General features: G+C 41.1%; 1 protein-coding gene across 2 annotated transcripts in view; it reads left to right on the top strand.

Annotated features, from left to right (window-relative positions):
* The window catches only part of rgs3a (regulator of G protein signaling 3a), a gene marked incomplete at its 5' end in the record, with an annotated part of 114,820 nt that overhangs the window by 39,743 nt on the left and 59,192 nt on the right, over positions 1-15,885 (top strand). For both annotated transcript variants that reach the window (XM_079288894.1, XM_079288895.1), the window contains 7 exons: positions 274-379; positions 958-1,390; positions 3,116-3,155; positions 3,825-4,153; positions 5,933-6,010; positions 9,238-9,349; positions 12,999-13,042. In XM_079288894.1, the coding sequence (XP_079145020.1) occupies positions 274-379; positions 958-1,390; positions 3,116-3,155; positions 3,825-4,153; positions 5,933-6,010; positions 9,238-9,349; positions 12,999-13,042 (1,142 nt within the window). The remainder of the gene's footprint in view (positions 1-273; positions 380-957; positions 1,391-3,115; positions 3,156-3,824; positions 4,154-5,932; positions 6,011-9,237; positions 9,350-12,998; positions 13,043-15,885) is intronic.

Consider the following 15,885-nt stretch of genomic DNA (forward strand, 5'->3'; position numbering starts at 1 on the left):
CCTGTCTGTCAAATGGAGTCAAGCCCCCGTGTAAGCAGGCGTCCAAGATGTTGAATCTTGAGCTCATTACAGCTAGAGATGAAAGGGAATGCCAAATAACATTTGCCTCAGGAAACAACAGAGCATCTTGATACCAGATAACTCATTTATTGTTTCATCTGTACAGTATAGCAACATTGAGGGAGGAAGCTGAATACACAAAGGAGCTATAGTACGAATGGCATCTGAAAGTGTGTACTGATCTGACCTTTTTCTGTCTCTTCCCTCTGGCAGGGGGTCCAGCGGATCAGGCAGGTCTGCAGCAGCTGGACACTCTCCTGCAGCTAAATGGTCAGCCAGTGGAGCAGTGGAAATGTGTGGACTTAGCCCATGCTATCAGGTAATGAGTCCAACATGCCAGAATATTACAGGCTGATGTATTCCAACATCCTTTTCACAGGCTTATTCAGATCTCGGGACCACTGATTTAGATTTGGTATCATGATTGACCAACAATCTGAGGTATTCTGATATGAATGACCTGCAGTGTATATTGTTCATTTCAAAGGTTGAGATTGTAACTGAATTCTTATTGGCGGCAGACAATCAGTGAATAACTGTACAATCGGACGTTGTGACGTCAGTGATTTATCAGGAGTCAACTAAATAATCTTCGTTATATTGTAATATTGTTAGTGTTTGATGTCCCTTTCTTTCCTTTTTGAGTTTTCCCACATATACTTTTATGACTCTTATGATTTAATTTTGAGCAACAGAATAGATTTACATAGATTTTGCTCAGTTCTTTTGATTTGATTACATTCTCATATCACAGACTTGCAAATACTATAATTAAAATATCTGAAAGATATTCTATGTTTTTAATTCTACTTTACAGAAGTTATTTACAGATACATATACGGCTGATTGACGTATTTTAACTTTCACAAAATGTATATACTTTCTTTCTCATTGTAGAAACAGTGCAAATGAAATCATACTGGTGGTGTGGCGCACAGGCCCTTCAGCTAAACCTATTTTCGAGGGCCTCATCCATCGGCCCTCCTACAAGCCGTCCGCCTCAAACTACGATCCCCCCTCACCCCCCACCCGCCGGCGTGCACCAGATGTTGGAACCAGCAAAAACCCCCCAGCTGTGCCGCCTCTCCCAGCCCACCACCGTGCCACCGCCACCCGCAGGCTGCTGGTCAACGGCTCCGAAGCAGGAAATAGCAGCGGCGTAGGCTCGGGGACCCTGGGGTGGGGGGCCCAGGGAGGGTCGGCCGAGGAGCTGGACGGGAATCCGCGACACCTCCACCACCCTCACACCGCCACACTGAAGGGTACCAGGGTGAAGGCATCCAACGGGGACAACTACATCATCCTGGCCCCCATCAACCCCGGAAGCCAGGTACCGCAGACTGGTGGTGGACTGCATCTTCATCATCTTCTTCGTCCTCCCCATCCTCACCACGGTCATATGGTGGCTCATCCTAGATATGTCTCCTTACCTTTCATCCCTGGTGCTGATAGATAGGACTGTATATACAGTATGTCTGGGCCATTTCGGTTACTGCCGTCTCACTGATTTGTGCTTTGACACATGTTCCGAACACACTGCATGCATTTCAGACAGGTCAGTGTAATGTAGATGTGGGGTAATAGACTGAAAAGCAAGAGCAGACAATAACATACAATATTCTATGTAGCTGTTAATATATTGTATGCCTGTATTATATCATAAAGAATATAAATCATCTATGTGCCCTGACTTATACATCAGTGTTCTATGAACAAATAGCTCTGGCATTTAAGAAAGAGAAAGTTCAACAAAACAAGCACGTGATGAAAATTCACTATTGCAATTGTGGTCCGTTTCACAATGTGCAGTTTCAGTATAACATGCACGTACATGCAAAGTACGACATGTATATGCCATTTTATACTGCATGTACTTATTTGTTTCCATCCAGTGAAGTCATGTAAATGAGGTAAAAGCTTTTGATCATAAAAACCAAATAAAGCAAACTCACTGAATCAAAAAGACTGAACTGAATTCCTCAGCTAACAAAAGTAGTAACAATATGATACTAACCCATTAACCATAACAAACATGTTGGACCAATAGATTCAAGATGTGTGTGAGACACTCTCCCTGCAGCAGTGCAATGTAGATTCAGCCCACTGTGCCTCCAAAACATTTCTAACCAAACTCAATGTCTTTCTGTGTCGGATTGCTAGTAAGTCTGTCTATAGCTTGGAGCTATGTGTGTGTGTGTGTGTGCCTCATGTAGTGTCCCATCTTCATCTGTGAATGCTTCTCTGGTTTAGGTTCAGTTATTGTGTGTAAGCAATCCCAAAAATATGATGAGATTGATTGATGGAAGACGTAGATTCAGAGAAACCAGAGAAAAAAAACGAGTCGTCTGGTAAGCCTCTGGAAAAAGATTAGAGGTGCATGCCAACATGTTGGACAAGCATTCACCCTCAAACAGCCAACGCTAACATCACCAAACAAAAGAAGATGCATGGATTTGATGAGATTTTCCGGTGGCCATCACGGGCTAATGGGTCATGCTGGTAACATATCACACCGACACAAAAGTGTAGTTCACAAAAATGACAGCTTGGAAAGCCCACACTACAGAAATATTGATCATGTGAAGCAGAACAGCAAGCTATTGGTGTGTTAAACAGTTTGTGACCTAACTGACCTACTGTATTAATCTGTCCAACATGTTGATGTGGTGGCAGCTTTCTGTCTCTACTCTCTCAGTTGATTGTAACTAGTTTATGACACGTAGAAACCATCACTGCTTCGCTGAGTCCGGTGCAATTAAAAGGGCTCAGCTAAGTCCTAGACACTAAACTCAGTCTCATGTCTCAAAAAAACCTTTATTACAATAAGGATGCACAGTATGTCCTGTGGCAACCCTTCCCGTCTGGATATCACATCACAGAAAGTTAAGATCAGAATTGTATGAGAACTATCAATATACTTCGTATCAATTTAGCAATGAAACAATGACACATGTCATACGTCATTGTTGGCTTTATTCCATTCTAGACGTAGTTTAGATGTCAGTTTTCAATGTGCTGAAAGTCCGTTTAATATGAATCATTATTCTGCTTTCAGATCTTGAGGCCTGTTTACCAAGACAACCAGGGAACTTTAGGTAAGACTCGTACATGTTCGTACTAGCACAGCGGTTATTAAAGGCCACAGTGAACTCTGTTGTGTATTGTGGCAGCCAGCTTTTGTCTAAGTCCACTTTGGTGACTCTTTTTGTCACCATTTTGGAGGTGGCCCAATGGTAAGCTAACGTTTTACAGGTTATTGTTATTTAAATGAATATGATTACATTTACTTAACATTTGGCTCCCTGGAATAGTCTCACATTAAACAGACCTTAGAAATACAACAACTTCTAAACACTTGATGCTCATAGTTTAAATCCTGTTATCCTTAATACATTTACTGCAAACGTTTTACTGCTTTGTTAGAGCACTCAATTACCACCACTGCTCACTGGTTGATGTTTTTTTTGGGGGAACCTGGCCGATATAACAGCTTAAAATATCAAATATGTATCCTCTGTCTTGTCCAACTCTATGGAGCACTATAAGGCAAACACAAACTGAGCAAAGGATCCTAGTTTGGTGACTGAAAACACATTTTAGCAACACTTGTAAGCAGCTGGAGCTACTCCGAGGTGAGGGCTTTTCCCCAAAATGTCAAACAATTTAATATCTCTGTGAGTTTAATTAAAATGATGAATTCTGAAAGTATATGTAACCTGTGTCTTTACACTCGCCTGCTTCGCGATCTTCTTTTTTTTCCACAGCTCCCAGGTTATATCCCACACGGCAGGCCTCTGGATCGCAGCTCCAGGGTGGTGGTGGTGGTGCTTTTTCTGGAGGTATGAGTGGTGAAGGAGGAGGAGGAGGTGGGGGCCTCTCCAGCCGCACTGGCTTCCTCCGCCGGTCTAACAGCTCCAAGACTACAAAGACTGCATCCACCTCCACTAACGCCGGTGTACCCGACTACCAACAGCAGAATGCCAACTTTGGCAATTACCAGAACTGTACTATTGTCCGCTCACACACTCCACATGGCAACTACGGATACGTCAAAGTGGCACCCAAGATCCTTATCTTCCCCATCTTCGTTCAGGTAAGCCAGTTTTGGACAGAGCCAGGCTAGCTTAACACTTGAATCGCAGACATACAGTTCAAGTGTTGAGCAGTGTTAAGTGTTGAGCAGTGTTGAGCAGTGTTAAGTGTTGAGCAGTGTTAAGTGTTGAGCAGTGTTGAGCAGTGTTAAGTGTTGAGCAGTGTTAAGTGTTGAGCAGTGTTAAGTGTTGAGCAGTGTTGAGCAGTGTTAAGTGTTGAGCAGTGTTAAGTGTTGAGCAGTGTTAAGTGTTGAGCAGTGTTGAGCAGTGTTAAGTGTTGAGCAGTGTTAAGTGTTGAGCAGTGTTGAGCAGTGTTAAGTGTTGAGCAGTGTTGAGCAGTGTTAAGTGTTGAGCAGTGTTGAGCAGTGTTAAGTGTTGAGCAGTGTTAAGTGTTGAGCAGTGTTGAGCAGTGTTAAGTGTTGAGCAGTGTTGAGCAGTGTTAAGTGTTGAGCAGTGTTAAGTGTTGAGCAGTGTTGAGCAGTGTTAAGTGTTGAGCAGTGTTAAGTGTTGAGCAGTGTTGAGCAGTGTTAAGTGTTGAGCAGTGTTAAGTGTTGAGCAGTGTTGAGCAGTGTTAAGTGTTGAGCAGTGTTAAGTGTTGAGCAGTGTTAAGCAGTGTTAAGTGTTGAGCAGTGTTGAGCAGTGTTAAGTGTTGAGCAGTGTTGAGCAGTGTTAAGTGTTGAGCAGTGTTAAGTGTTGAGCAGTGTTAAGTGGTATGCATCTAAGACCACTACTGTAGGTCACCACAATGCTCTAAAAGTGGTCAAACAGGGGAATCCATATATAATGATGCAAAAGATGGAATCATTTAAGAAATGATGGTTTTCCCCGGCACATTTGGGTGGAAAGCAAATAGACCTTTGAGGTTTGCAGTCAAATACAGTGACCTTTCTGTTTGAGCATTTTTGGAGTTCCTGTCTTCAGGCTACAGCATTTGTCAGTCTCTCTGTGGTTATTTTCTAAACGTATCTTTTAGATGCAGCACAAACAAACAAAGACCTGCGTTGATCAAATGAAAGGGCTCGTTTTGGTTTGTGTTTATTTTCTCTGATGATGATTATCATCCTTCATGATGATTGGAAGTACTGTTTGTATTTGTTTTAAAGGTGGAAAGCAGAAGCGAGTTATGCTAAGACATGAGACATTGCAAAAATAAAATGCCGTTATTTCTGCATATGTACATGCAGTATACAATTCTATTTTGGGGTCTTTAAGCTTTAGTCTTTGCAGGGACTGTGGTATCACTTCCTGTTGATTCATATAGAAGCGTGCAACACTGACCCTACGTCACACAGCTTGTTACACACACACACACATTGAATTGGCCCACCCTGGACTTGAGAGGAAGTTCCCTCCTCCTACGTTGCCGCACTAGTTCATTTGAAGTGAGAGTGTCTTGTCATACTCAGATCAGACGTATCGCCTCAGTCACTGCTCGCGTTCTGTCTTCACAGAATCAGTTCCACTCGTGTTTGTCACAGTAAAAAGAAAGTTTATTGTTGAGCAGATCGTTTGGATTTGGGAGCAAACATGGATTCGGTACTGCAACCTCGCGTTGTATTTTACTGATCTATAACAATCACTGTATTATAGTCTTGATTTTCAGAAATGCCTAAAATATATCCATCATTTTGACGATGGCGCTTACGGTAATAATAGCAGTCATATGTGCTGGTGGTAATTGATACGTATTTGCTTAAAGATATCAACAATTGATGAATGAGCCTCAAAATGAAGACCAAAGGCTTTGTTTCCTAATCTGTAATTTGATGTTCTGTCTTCAGCCTCTTGACCTGTGCAGCCGATCTCTCATCCTATCCGAGGAGATGATACTACACGAGAGCAAGCACCACTCTCTCAAGGTAATGGACATCAGTGCATTCATGATGTCAACATGTGTCTATATCTTTGTCTGTGCGTGTGATGTGAGAACACGCATGGATAGTCATTGTATAACACACAAAACATTTCTGTGTGTTTGCTTTCTGTTTGCTTTGTGGAGAAAGCCCCCACCCTCTGGCTCTTACTTCAGTTTACTATTCTGCACAGGAATTTCAGTTTTTTACCAAAGAACATCCAACACTTCATGCAGGATATGATCGAGAACTAATTTGAGGAAAAATCCAAAAGCTACAAAATGGTACGAGGCAGAATTGGATTTTGTTGATCTGAGGAAAAACAAAATGCTATTTTCTATAGAGTTCTATAATTTGATTGATACAGAAGGATCGAGGCACTCTTTTTCTCCTCTCCAGTCGCTTAAGATTGCAGCAGACAAACAGAGCAAGCATTCTGTTGCTTTGTCGCAACCAGTTATGTAGTTTGTTTGTAGGGCCAAACTCAAAGGGATGCCCCAATGTGCATCTCAAGTCAAAATGTGTGTGTGTGTGTTTTAGAGTTGTATTTGTATATGGAAAGGGAAAACAAGTATCGAGCAGCATCCTGAGAGGAGCAATGCGAGAGGAGATGTTACAAGACTTTGTAACTCCTCTGAACTGTCAGAACCATACGAGTTGAGGAAAATAAATAATTGATTAAAGAGGAGAGTGCCAAAGATCTGACTGAGGGAGAAATAATGTTTTATGTATGAAAAGAAACTCTCTCTGTATATATTAAAGATCCTTTCACGATGTATTAAACTCACCGTACAATGATATTTTGCACTCTCGAGGTATCTACAAGTTAGTAATCAAGAGAAATGAAGAAATATAAATTTAAAATAAATATGTTTATTCTGTAACAAGTACTTTAATGCTAATGTGAGTAAAAAAGTGGGTTTTGAGCTTTTAGGGTTGAACATGCAAATTTGTTCTTCAAATAAACTATTAAGGACTGTAGATGAGAACCAGGTCTGTAAATGTATTCTTACCAAATTAATGACATAAAGAATCTCTCTGTTAGCAACTCTAAATGAATGACAGGTGGATACGTTTCTGAAATTTAAGGTTTGGGAGCCTGTGCTTCAAATAAGGGAATCCTGTCTGACATGTTGTTATGATGCTTTTCAGAAGAAACATGTCTTTGCGTATTTGGAAATAGAAAAATCGGAGGAAAGAGGAATATTTTATCGAATTAAGCTCTTGCAGCAGTTCTTCAATTTGCCCTGTCGGGTAAGCTTTGCTGTGCGGTGCAGTGCAGTGCCTGCTGGCGTTAAAGGTAATCTGGCCTCTCTCTCTGGGGACAGTCATTAAACAAATATTTAACAGCCAGTGTTTGTCAGGAGGGAGTTTCTCTCCACTACTTCATAATGGCTGTTTTTAATGATCAGTCAGTGTTGTTCCAGCTTTTACTCTTCGCTCACCAGAGTTTTTTTTTTAAGTCTGCCCGGGTAGCAAACACACTATCTATTGTTCACTCAAACATTATAATATCTGAACAGAAATAATGAGCACAGCGATGCACTAATTTGATTTGATCCAAAGTGACATTTGGACAAAATGGGTATTTAGTGGATAATTATTAGGAATTTTTCACTTCGTCATTCGGTCATAACAGTTTTAAGTGGATTCATTTGCATGAATTCTTAATCAGTAAAAAAACATGACCTGGTAGATAGCTATTGATATTAACACAGTTATCTACAGAGTGGGATTCATAACTCCATGTTGTTTGTACCGTTTGTTTACATTTGAACCGATGCATTGTTGTGTGTCTGCATGTAAAGTACGTGTGTGTGCTTCTCTGTCTAAAATCTCTTTGCTGCTTGCCTCTCATTAGCTCTGGCCTCGTTCTTCACTCTTACTTGCATCCTCTCCCACCCACTCAAACCTACACACACATATGCACACACACACACAGTCACACACACTCTAACCACGTACTGGCTACGTCTGAAATACCTTCTCTGCTATCTCACCCTTCAGAGGAAGCCACCAAAGCAAAAGCATTGTCTTGAAGCCGAGCCCATCTACATTAGTTCCACTGTATGCCTGTTATGTGGCATGAAAGCACAAACTTTTATGAGCTGCTTTTATGAATACATCTAGGCTCTTTGCTTTTCTCTGCTTTTTCATCCACTTATTTGTCTTTATTCTTCATGCTTTGTTCTTACTCACTTTTCATGCTTCACTGGCATGAATTGTCTCACTTAACGACTGCAGAATCATAAAATCATGAGCTTTCATGGTGTGTTTTAAAACTCTTGGTCAAATTCCCCAAAGTAACGATCTGGAGATTGTGTGCGAGGAGTTTGGGAGTGTGCATGCAATTAGGTAGAGGCTGCAGTTCTGCCTCTTCTGCAGCAGTTCCTCACATTGAGCCACCCTTCCATATAAGCAATGAATAACAATCAATGATTGTTCTTGGACTGTGAAGGGCACACTCTGGGATACATCGGAGGAGAATAGTGTCTTCATTTTGAAGGAAGTGTGAGATACAGTATCACCAAGGATCCAAAAGCAGACATTAAATGATCAAAATGATATTATTATATAATAGCTGTTGTAACATAATGAAATAAGCCAAAACAAATGGGCTGACTATGCTGTTTCACAGTAATATTGTTTAAAAAGTCATTGAATGCCTGAAGCAAATAACATAGCAGACATGTATGATAATACCCTGTTCTGCAGACACTGGGTCATATTACAGACATGTCTGTACATCTGACACTGATGCAAGAATACGCATGTTTATTACTTTGATAGAATAGTATAAGCAAAGCAAAAATAGTACAAGCATCCAAACTAAGGGGATAAATTCAATAAAAAACACAATTTTCATTCATGTTCGGGCAGCTATTGAATTTTTGAATAGCGGGTGAAACTACGGTTAATGAATAATTCAGTACACTTCATAGCACAGGATTAACACTCAATAGGCTGAAAAGCTAGATGTGGCTAGATGTATGTATGTATATGGCCATCGTTGTGTAAGTGTGAACTGCATTTCCTGTGCAAGGGCATGAGGTGTGGGGAGAAGCTTGGGTATGGGTGAGACCTGTTAAGTGTTAGGTAGTGCATGTGCATCTCACTGGATTGCAGATGTGATTACTTTGTAACATCCTGGTGAGACCATGAGGGGGCTCAAGTGTTAAATTCAGTATGTTTCTCTTTTTTTCTCTTCCATCTATGCCCCTCATATCTCGTAGGTGACGGTGTTTGTCTACAGCGATCTGATGCTGGTGACACGAGAAGATGAGCCAGGCAGGTGTAATGTCCTTCAGAGTCCCCTGTTCCTCCGGCAGCTGAGGCTCCAGGACGGTATGTATACGCTTAAACACACCTCTCAACAAACTGTGGAAAATTCTCTTCTTCTTAGATGTTGATTGTAAATTCATGTCACCAAAAAGAACAAGACATGGAGCAAACTTGCATTATATACTGTATCTCCAAACAATGTTCTCTCTTACCATGGTAAACCACGTTTGCCGAATAAAACAGGGAAATGCAACACCCAAACCCACAGTTTAACTAGAAATAAACACACAGTGCTATGACTACAGTGATATTTTCAGTTGAGTTTAACCAGAGGATATTTAGGGAAAGGCCGCCCCAAGTTCCTGCTGCTTTGTCTTTTTATTTCACCTCTTTGTAAACAACCATCTCCTCCAGCAATATAAATAAATAGGGCTCGCTGTATGTCTGTGTTTAGAGCGGTGGGCGGAGTCAGGCTTGGGCCAGGGCCAGATGAGGAGGGGTACGCTTAGACCCATAATGCTGATAATCGGTCAGGGTAATGGTGCGTTCACACCAAACGCGGCGCGAGTTATTGGTGCCGCGTTTGGTGTGATCGCAGCATTAGAAACAATCTGCTCCAGCTGACTGTCATATCGTGTGTCACGTCAGGTAATTCTTTGGCTGGATCAAGATATAAACCACAAAAGAAGTTTGAAATGTGTGGCGCAAGCGTGTCAGAAGCTGAGTGAAAGTAAACGGGATTTAACAGTTGGGTAGAAGTGTCAGGGTAATGGGATTGATTCAGCAGAATAACAGCTGTTTAAAGGGTGTTATTGAGTAGCGATCGTCTGTTCTGTCCCTCAGAATAATGACTTATGCCAACTAATGGCAGCGTAGTGTTCAGAGTCAGTGTGAGGTGTAGGGGGAGGCAACTGTGGCTCTCAGATCACTAATTGGAAATGAAGGTCCAATCAATCAATCAATCAATCAATCAATCAATCACAATAGTCACTTCCCATTGCTCACTGGTGTTTTTGCTTAAAATTGTGTGGGAATGCTGTTCATAAACCTGTTAATTTGTCCCTCCAAGAATCTTTAGCAGCAGCTAAAGTTACTGGCAGAGAGATCTTCTGTCTCAGAGAAAGCCGGCAAAGCTCTTTTTTAAAATCAGGAGCATACAATGTGGGATTCCACCGATGCATGCAGATTAGATGCATCGGTGTTTAGATCATTTTTAGATCATTTTAGATAATTATATTGAACATGAATTTGTCCAACCCACTGTCTTTCACATTGTTGTTTCGTTTATATTTGTTGATGAACATTTAAATGTCCTTTTGTAAAGGTTTTGGAGTATGTTTAAGTCTCTACTTACATTGTTCCAATGTACACGTTTTTGTCAAAGTTCTGCATTATTATTAGTGTATATGAATTGTAAGCATATATGCTGAGTCAGACTATTTTGCCTCATTAGAATCAACAGAAATATGAAACACTCAATTTGTCAATGACTTGCAGATATACAACAGGAATCTTGAAAAAAAAAAAGACATTCCCTTTGCAGTCAACACAGAGAAGAACATCCGATGAACACTCAGGCACAAGCATTTCCAAATTTCAAATGAAGCCCCCTGACACAGTCGTGGCCTGAGCTGCTCTGCCCTCCCCTCAGACATCGCTGGTCTCCTCTGGGCCACTTCTGGGCCACCCTTCACCCAAACAATTGGAGAGCAGCAGGGTGGAGATTCAGTAGAGTTTCTGTGTGTGTGTGTGTGTGTGTGTGTGTGTGTTTCATGAGAGGACACACATCTCCACCCTGCTGCCTGTCATTGTTATTTCGCTTCGGCAGCGTCACTCAGGAAAGAGGCGCCGGGGGATTGTGTTTGTTTCAGCAAGGGTGTGTTTGATGTGTGTGTGTGTGTGTGTGTGTATGAGCGTGCATGTAATGACACAGTACGAGTTCAATTCAGGAGCTTTCCTGTGTTCCTGTCACCCCGATACTAGACTGAGAAGCGTGGGAAACATTGAGAGTAGTATTGGACACACATAAAACCAAAATGACCATGTGACAAGCCAAACATTTGTCGTGGTAAACTGAGTCAGAAGACGTCTTCCACCAGACCACCGTGACCTGATCAAGCCTTCTGTCAGCTGCTGCACCGTAGTCACAGGGAAGTTACAACTGTGATGCAAAATGTTCAATTCGGGGAGAGATCAATCAATTAACTACAGTGAAAGTTGCTTTTTCCTACTTTTTTCGGGATTGTCCAACAGTGGGACAGGAAGTGAGTCTGAGTGAGGCGGGTTTACTGAAATGACGACACCTTTGACACCTCAGTGGGCCTCTGCTGTCAGAAAATACTTTTTCAGAACAAATATGTAAATGTGTATTTTGGACAACATGATAACGGTGGAGAATAGTACCATTCTTTTTTTTTAATTTATTTTTTTTAATACATTTTTTATTGAAAGACACGAGACAATATTAAAACAATACATAGACATAACAACAAGAGGATGACAAGAACAGTGGGATAAAAGCCAGCAAATATCATATAGTCAGTGTGTGTGTATGTGTGCGCGTGTGTGTGTGTGTGTGTGTGTGTGTGTGTGAGAATGTCCTTGATCCTTTTGAATAGTACCATTCTTGAACTCAATCTAAAAACACAGGCTCACACAGTACGATGCTGTATGACAGCACTCTGCTGGATAGAAAGATATCCAACAGTGACCTCTGCTGTCGATTACAGAAAGAAACACATTTTTCTGTTCAGCTGCGTAACATTACAGACGTTCATAGAAAGCAGCACCAGGGCTGCCTGTGGAGGCTGCTGTCTGCTGTTTGATTCAGAGTGAAGAGGTCGAGGCTTGAGACCATAGGGAGCGTGATAAACACATCTGAAGAGGGACGGGTCCTTCAATGTGTGCATGTGCGCCACATGGTTAAAGACATGTAAGATACTCTACACTTTGAATTATAATTTATGTAAATATATTTGTATAAACTAGATATTACACATACCGTACCGGGAGGATTAAATTCAGTTAGTAATTTGCTCTTTCTTCCACTACTATAGTAACACAACATGATTGAATGGCCATTGTGCTTTTCCCTTTCAGACCTTAAGGAAAGTAAATTATAATTACAAATTACATATTGATGAGTATTATTAAAGGCCCGTAAAACGTATTTTCTAAATCGGCTTCTTAATGTGGGTGGTGGGGCTTATACGGATGGGTAGATACTCTTCTATTCCAAAGTAAGATGGATGAAGGCTCGGGGAAAAGGAGGGCTGCAGGTTTGACTGAATGATCTTCCAAGAGATACTTCATCATCTTTAATCTCACCCATGGGCCAAGCCACTCTTCAGTGTGATATTCAGTGACATTTAGAATGTTACCTTGTGTTTACACTGACTTGAGATGAAATAGCTAACATCACCACGAGACATTGTTGCACGATTGTGTGTGTGTGTGTGTGTGTGTTTGTCTTGGAGGGGGGAAGGGGGATCGCTCGATTAAAACCATTTATCTTGACTCCCGACCCACAGGCTTGTCTCACAGAGCACTTCTTCAGTCAATGATGGGTGGATGCCTATAAGGCCGATGAAAGTATTTTGGCAAAATCATCAAAGATGCTGCTTTATGTACAAGCAGGAAGTGAGTGAAAATGAACCGGGGGAAATATGGTTGGGTGGTTAGCTAAATTAAAGTCTTTGTTTGTTGTTTACAGATTATGCTGAAGAACTGAGATTCTACCTTATCCACATGACCGAGGTAAGACAAAGGCTTGTGTGTGTTTGTGTGTGTTTGGAAGAAAAAGCGGGTCTAATGTGAGCAGCCGATTTCGTCTGTGAGCCGGAGGGGCAATCGACTCTAAATCAGATTAAAGGAAGCGCACGAGGATTAGCGGAAAGCTCGAATGAAAAAATTTTTTTCTCAGATCTGACTCTGTCACGCACACTCCATGTATTTGTTTGTGATATTTTTGTATATGAATCGCAACAGAGAAATGCTGAAACACATTCTGCAAAAGATTTTTGATCTTATTTTGAAAATACATTCAGGTGTAAAATAATCCTCAATGCAAATAAGGCGGTGGAATATAATTTGCTACTAAACTGTGGCCCAAGGATAGTAGAAATAATAATCATCCTTTCTCCCGTCTGCTGATGAAAGGGATTAATTAGGCATTATAATTACTATTTCATTGCTGTTTTCAGTTATTCATCACTGGCTAACTGACATGTCACTTTCATTTCTAACAATTGTATTGTTACAGCTGTATCAAAAATATATGGCCACAACTGATATTAAAACATGAAATTTACCAAGATTTAGTTTGAGATGTGAATGTGAATGACTTCATGAATAACTGCAGATTCTTTGAGTGGCACAATTCAGTTTTTACTTTTCTCAGCCTGTAAAAAAGTAGGTGAATCTTACAAAACAAAACAAAAGTTAACAAAAGAGTAAAGGAAAGATCAGATTTTGATCAGCTTTATTTTAGCTGATACGGCGCCATTAAAAAATATATAACATAACATATCATACCTGACAATGAAAGCTATCACCATGAACTGTGCAATACCCGACTGAAATTACATTTCTTGTAATAACACCTCTTGTGAATCTGTTCATCTTGGCTCATCCAATTCTGCCGCAACATATAGAGCAAATCAATCTTTTTTTATTTGGCCTATTGAAAAGCATTTTATGAAATTGGAGCTTACTGAAACTGAAGATTGAACTGAAGATTGTCTGGATAGCTAAAGGGCCTCTTTTCTATCCATCCGACCACTGTGACTCCACTGCAAATGTCTGCTCATATGGATCATCTTTTCACTGAGCAAATATAAACCCCAATCCCTCCTGCTGCACACACACACACACACACACACACACACACACACACACACACACACACACACACACACACACACACACACACACACACACACACACATTGTCACACTCCTTTTTTTCTTTGAAATGTGCTGCATAATCTCATTAGCAGCTTATGAATCTATTAAAGGGCCTTTTTTTCCGAAATTCCAGAAAGAATGAGAGGGGCCTGGTATCTGTCCCGCCAGGCTGGAACAGAGGAAGGAAAAGGCTCCAATAGCATTAAATCTATCCAATTAGGCAGCATATATAAATAGAAACTCTTACGTAAGACAGCGAATGAGAGAAAGGGAGAGAGTTTGAGTGAATGAAAGGCAAATCTGGGATTTTATCCGACACAACACGAGAAAAGGTCTGCTAGAATGGTTGCATCAGCTCGAGTTCAGTTGTCTTCAGTGCAGTAGCTTTTATATGTTATATATATATATATGTATTTTATATTAATTAATGTTGTATGTTTTCATAATGAATTGTTTATATTGTACAATTGTTATTTTAGTTTGCTTTATGAAGCTCTTTGTGTCATGCAGCTTGAAAGATGTCACGTAAAAGCCACGCAGTATACGATATAAATAGTTCTCTCATTGGCAGATCACACTCACATAGCAGGAGGTTTGACACCTTTAGGCTTGGCAAAACCTCTTGGTTCTCCAGCAGAACAAGTCTCATCATGTCAGTTCATTCAGGATTGTCTGCTGTCCCCTGTGTTTATTTTGGAAGAGACGTGCATCTTGGAAATTGTCTCTTTGCACGGCGTTACTGAAAAGACGCGAGCGTGGATCGGGGTGAGAAAAATAAAAGTGAAGGAAGAAAAGCTGTCCTTGTTTCTCCTCAGGTTGGGCCGCTGTCACAGTCCGCTCCCCTCCTTTTTGTCTCCCCGTGCCCTTCATGCTATTTTAGCACTTGCTCAAAACGGAACTGATCTAACCCAGATTTACGTGTGTGTGTGTGTGTGTTTGGGGGGGGGGGGGGGGGGGGTGCATTTGTCTTTCTAGAAAGTCGCGGGTGTAAGTGTGTCAGTGACGCAGGAAGCAAGTAAGCGTTGTGTAGGTAAACGAAAAAACACAGACAGCAAGGAGAGAGACACTGTGTGAGGTTATTGAGCAGCGGAGTGCATCAAGGTAGTGCATCGCAGAGTCATCATGGGCAACTTGGCGGACCGGGTCGGGCCTAAGAAAAGGTTCATTAGGGAGGCGAACTCTCTTCAGAAGCACCTGCTGTCTGACTGCGGAGATGTAAGTCCGACACAGATTGATGGTTCGGCTCACGGTGCGTTCGCCGGTTTAGAGGAGGAGATTTGTATTGTTCTCACCGTGAAGCTGCATGAAGCATTTATCATTTGCGGCATTTTTGTAGCTTGATCGGGAAAAAAAACATATTGCAAGCATAGGAAAAGTGTTTATTTAGAAGGAGATGACTTATGGTCATCACTGTCTCTGACACTTTCAGTTATACAGTTGTACAATTAGTTTATATGTCAGACTTAATAAATGTGTCTACAGTGTAAATGTTTCAGTGGCACTGAGGTGACCATGATGACTGTGATTTTTCCAGAGTGACCTTATATCTTATGTTATACTGTGCGAGTGCTGTACCAAAACGTGCTGTGTTCATGTGGTCCTGATTATGGTTGCTGATGTGTGTAAAGTTTCCAGTGAAAGCTGAGAATTCCATTAATTGCCTGTTCACTCATTCACCACAATTCCCCTTAATTG

This window comes from Melanostigma gelatinosum (genome assembly GCF_949748355.1).
Source record: "Melanostigma gelatinosum genome assembly, chromosome: 18".
In the NCBI taxonomy this organism is placed as follows: Eukaryota; Metazoa; Chordata; class Actinopteri; order Perciformes; family Zoarcidae; genus Melanostigma; species Melanostigma gelatinosum.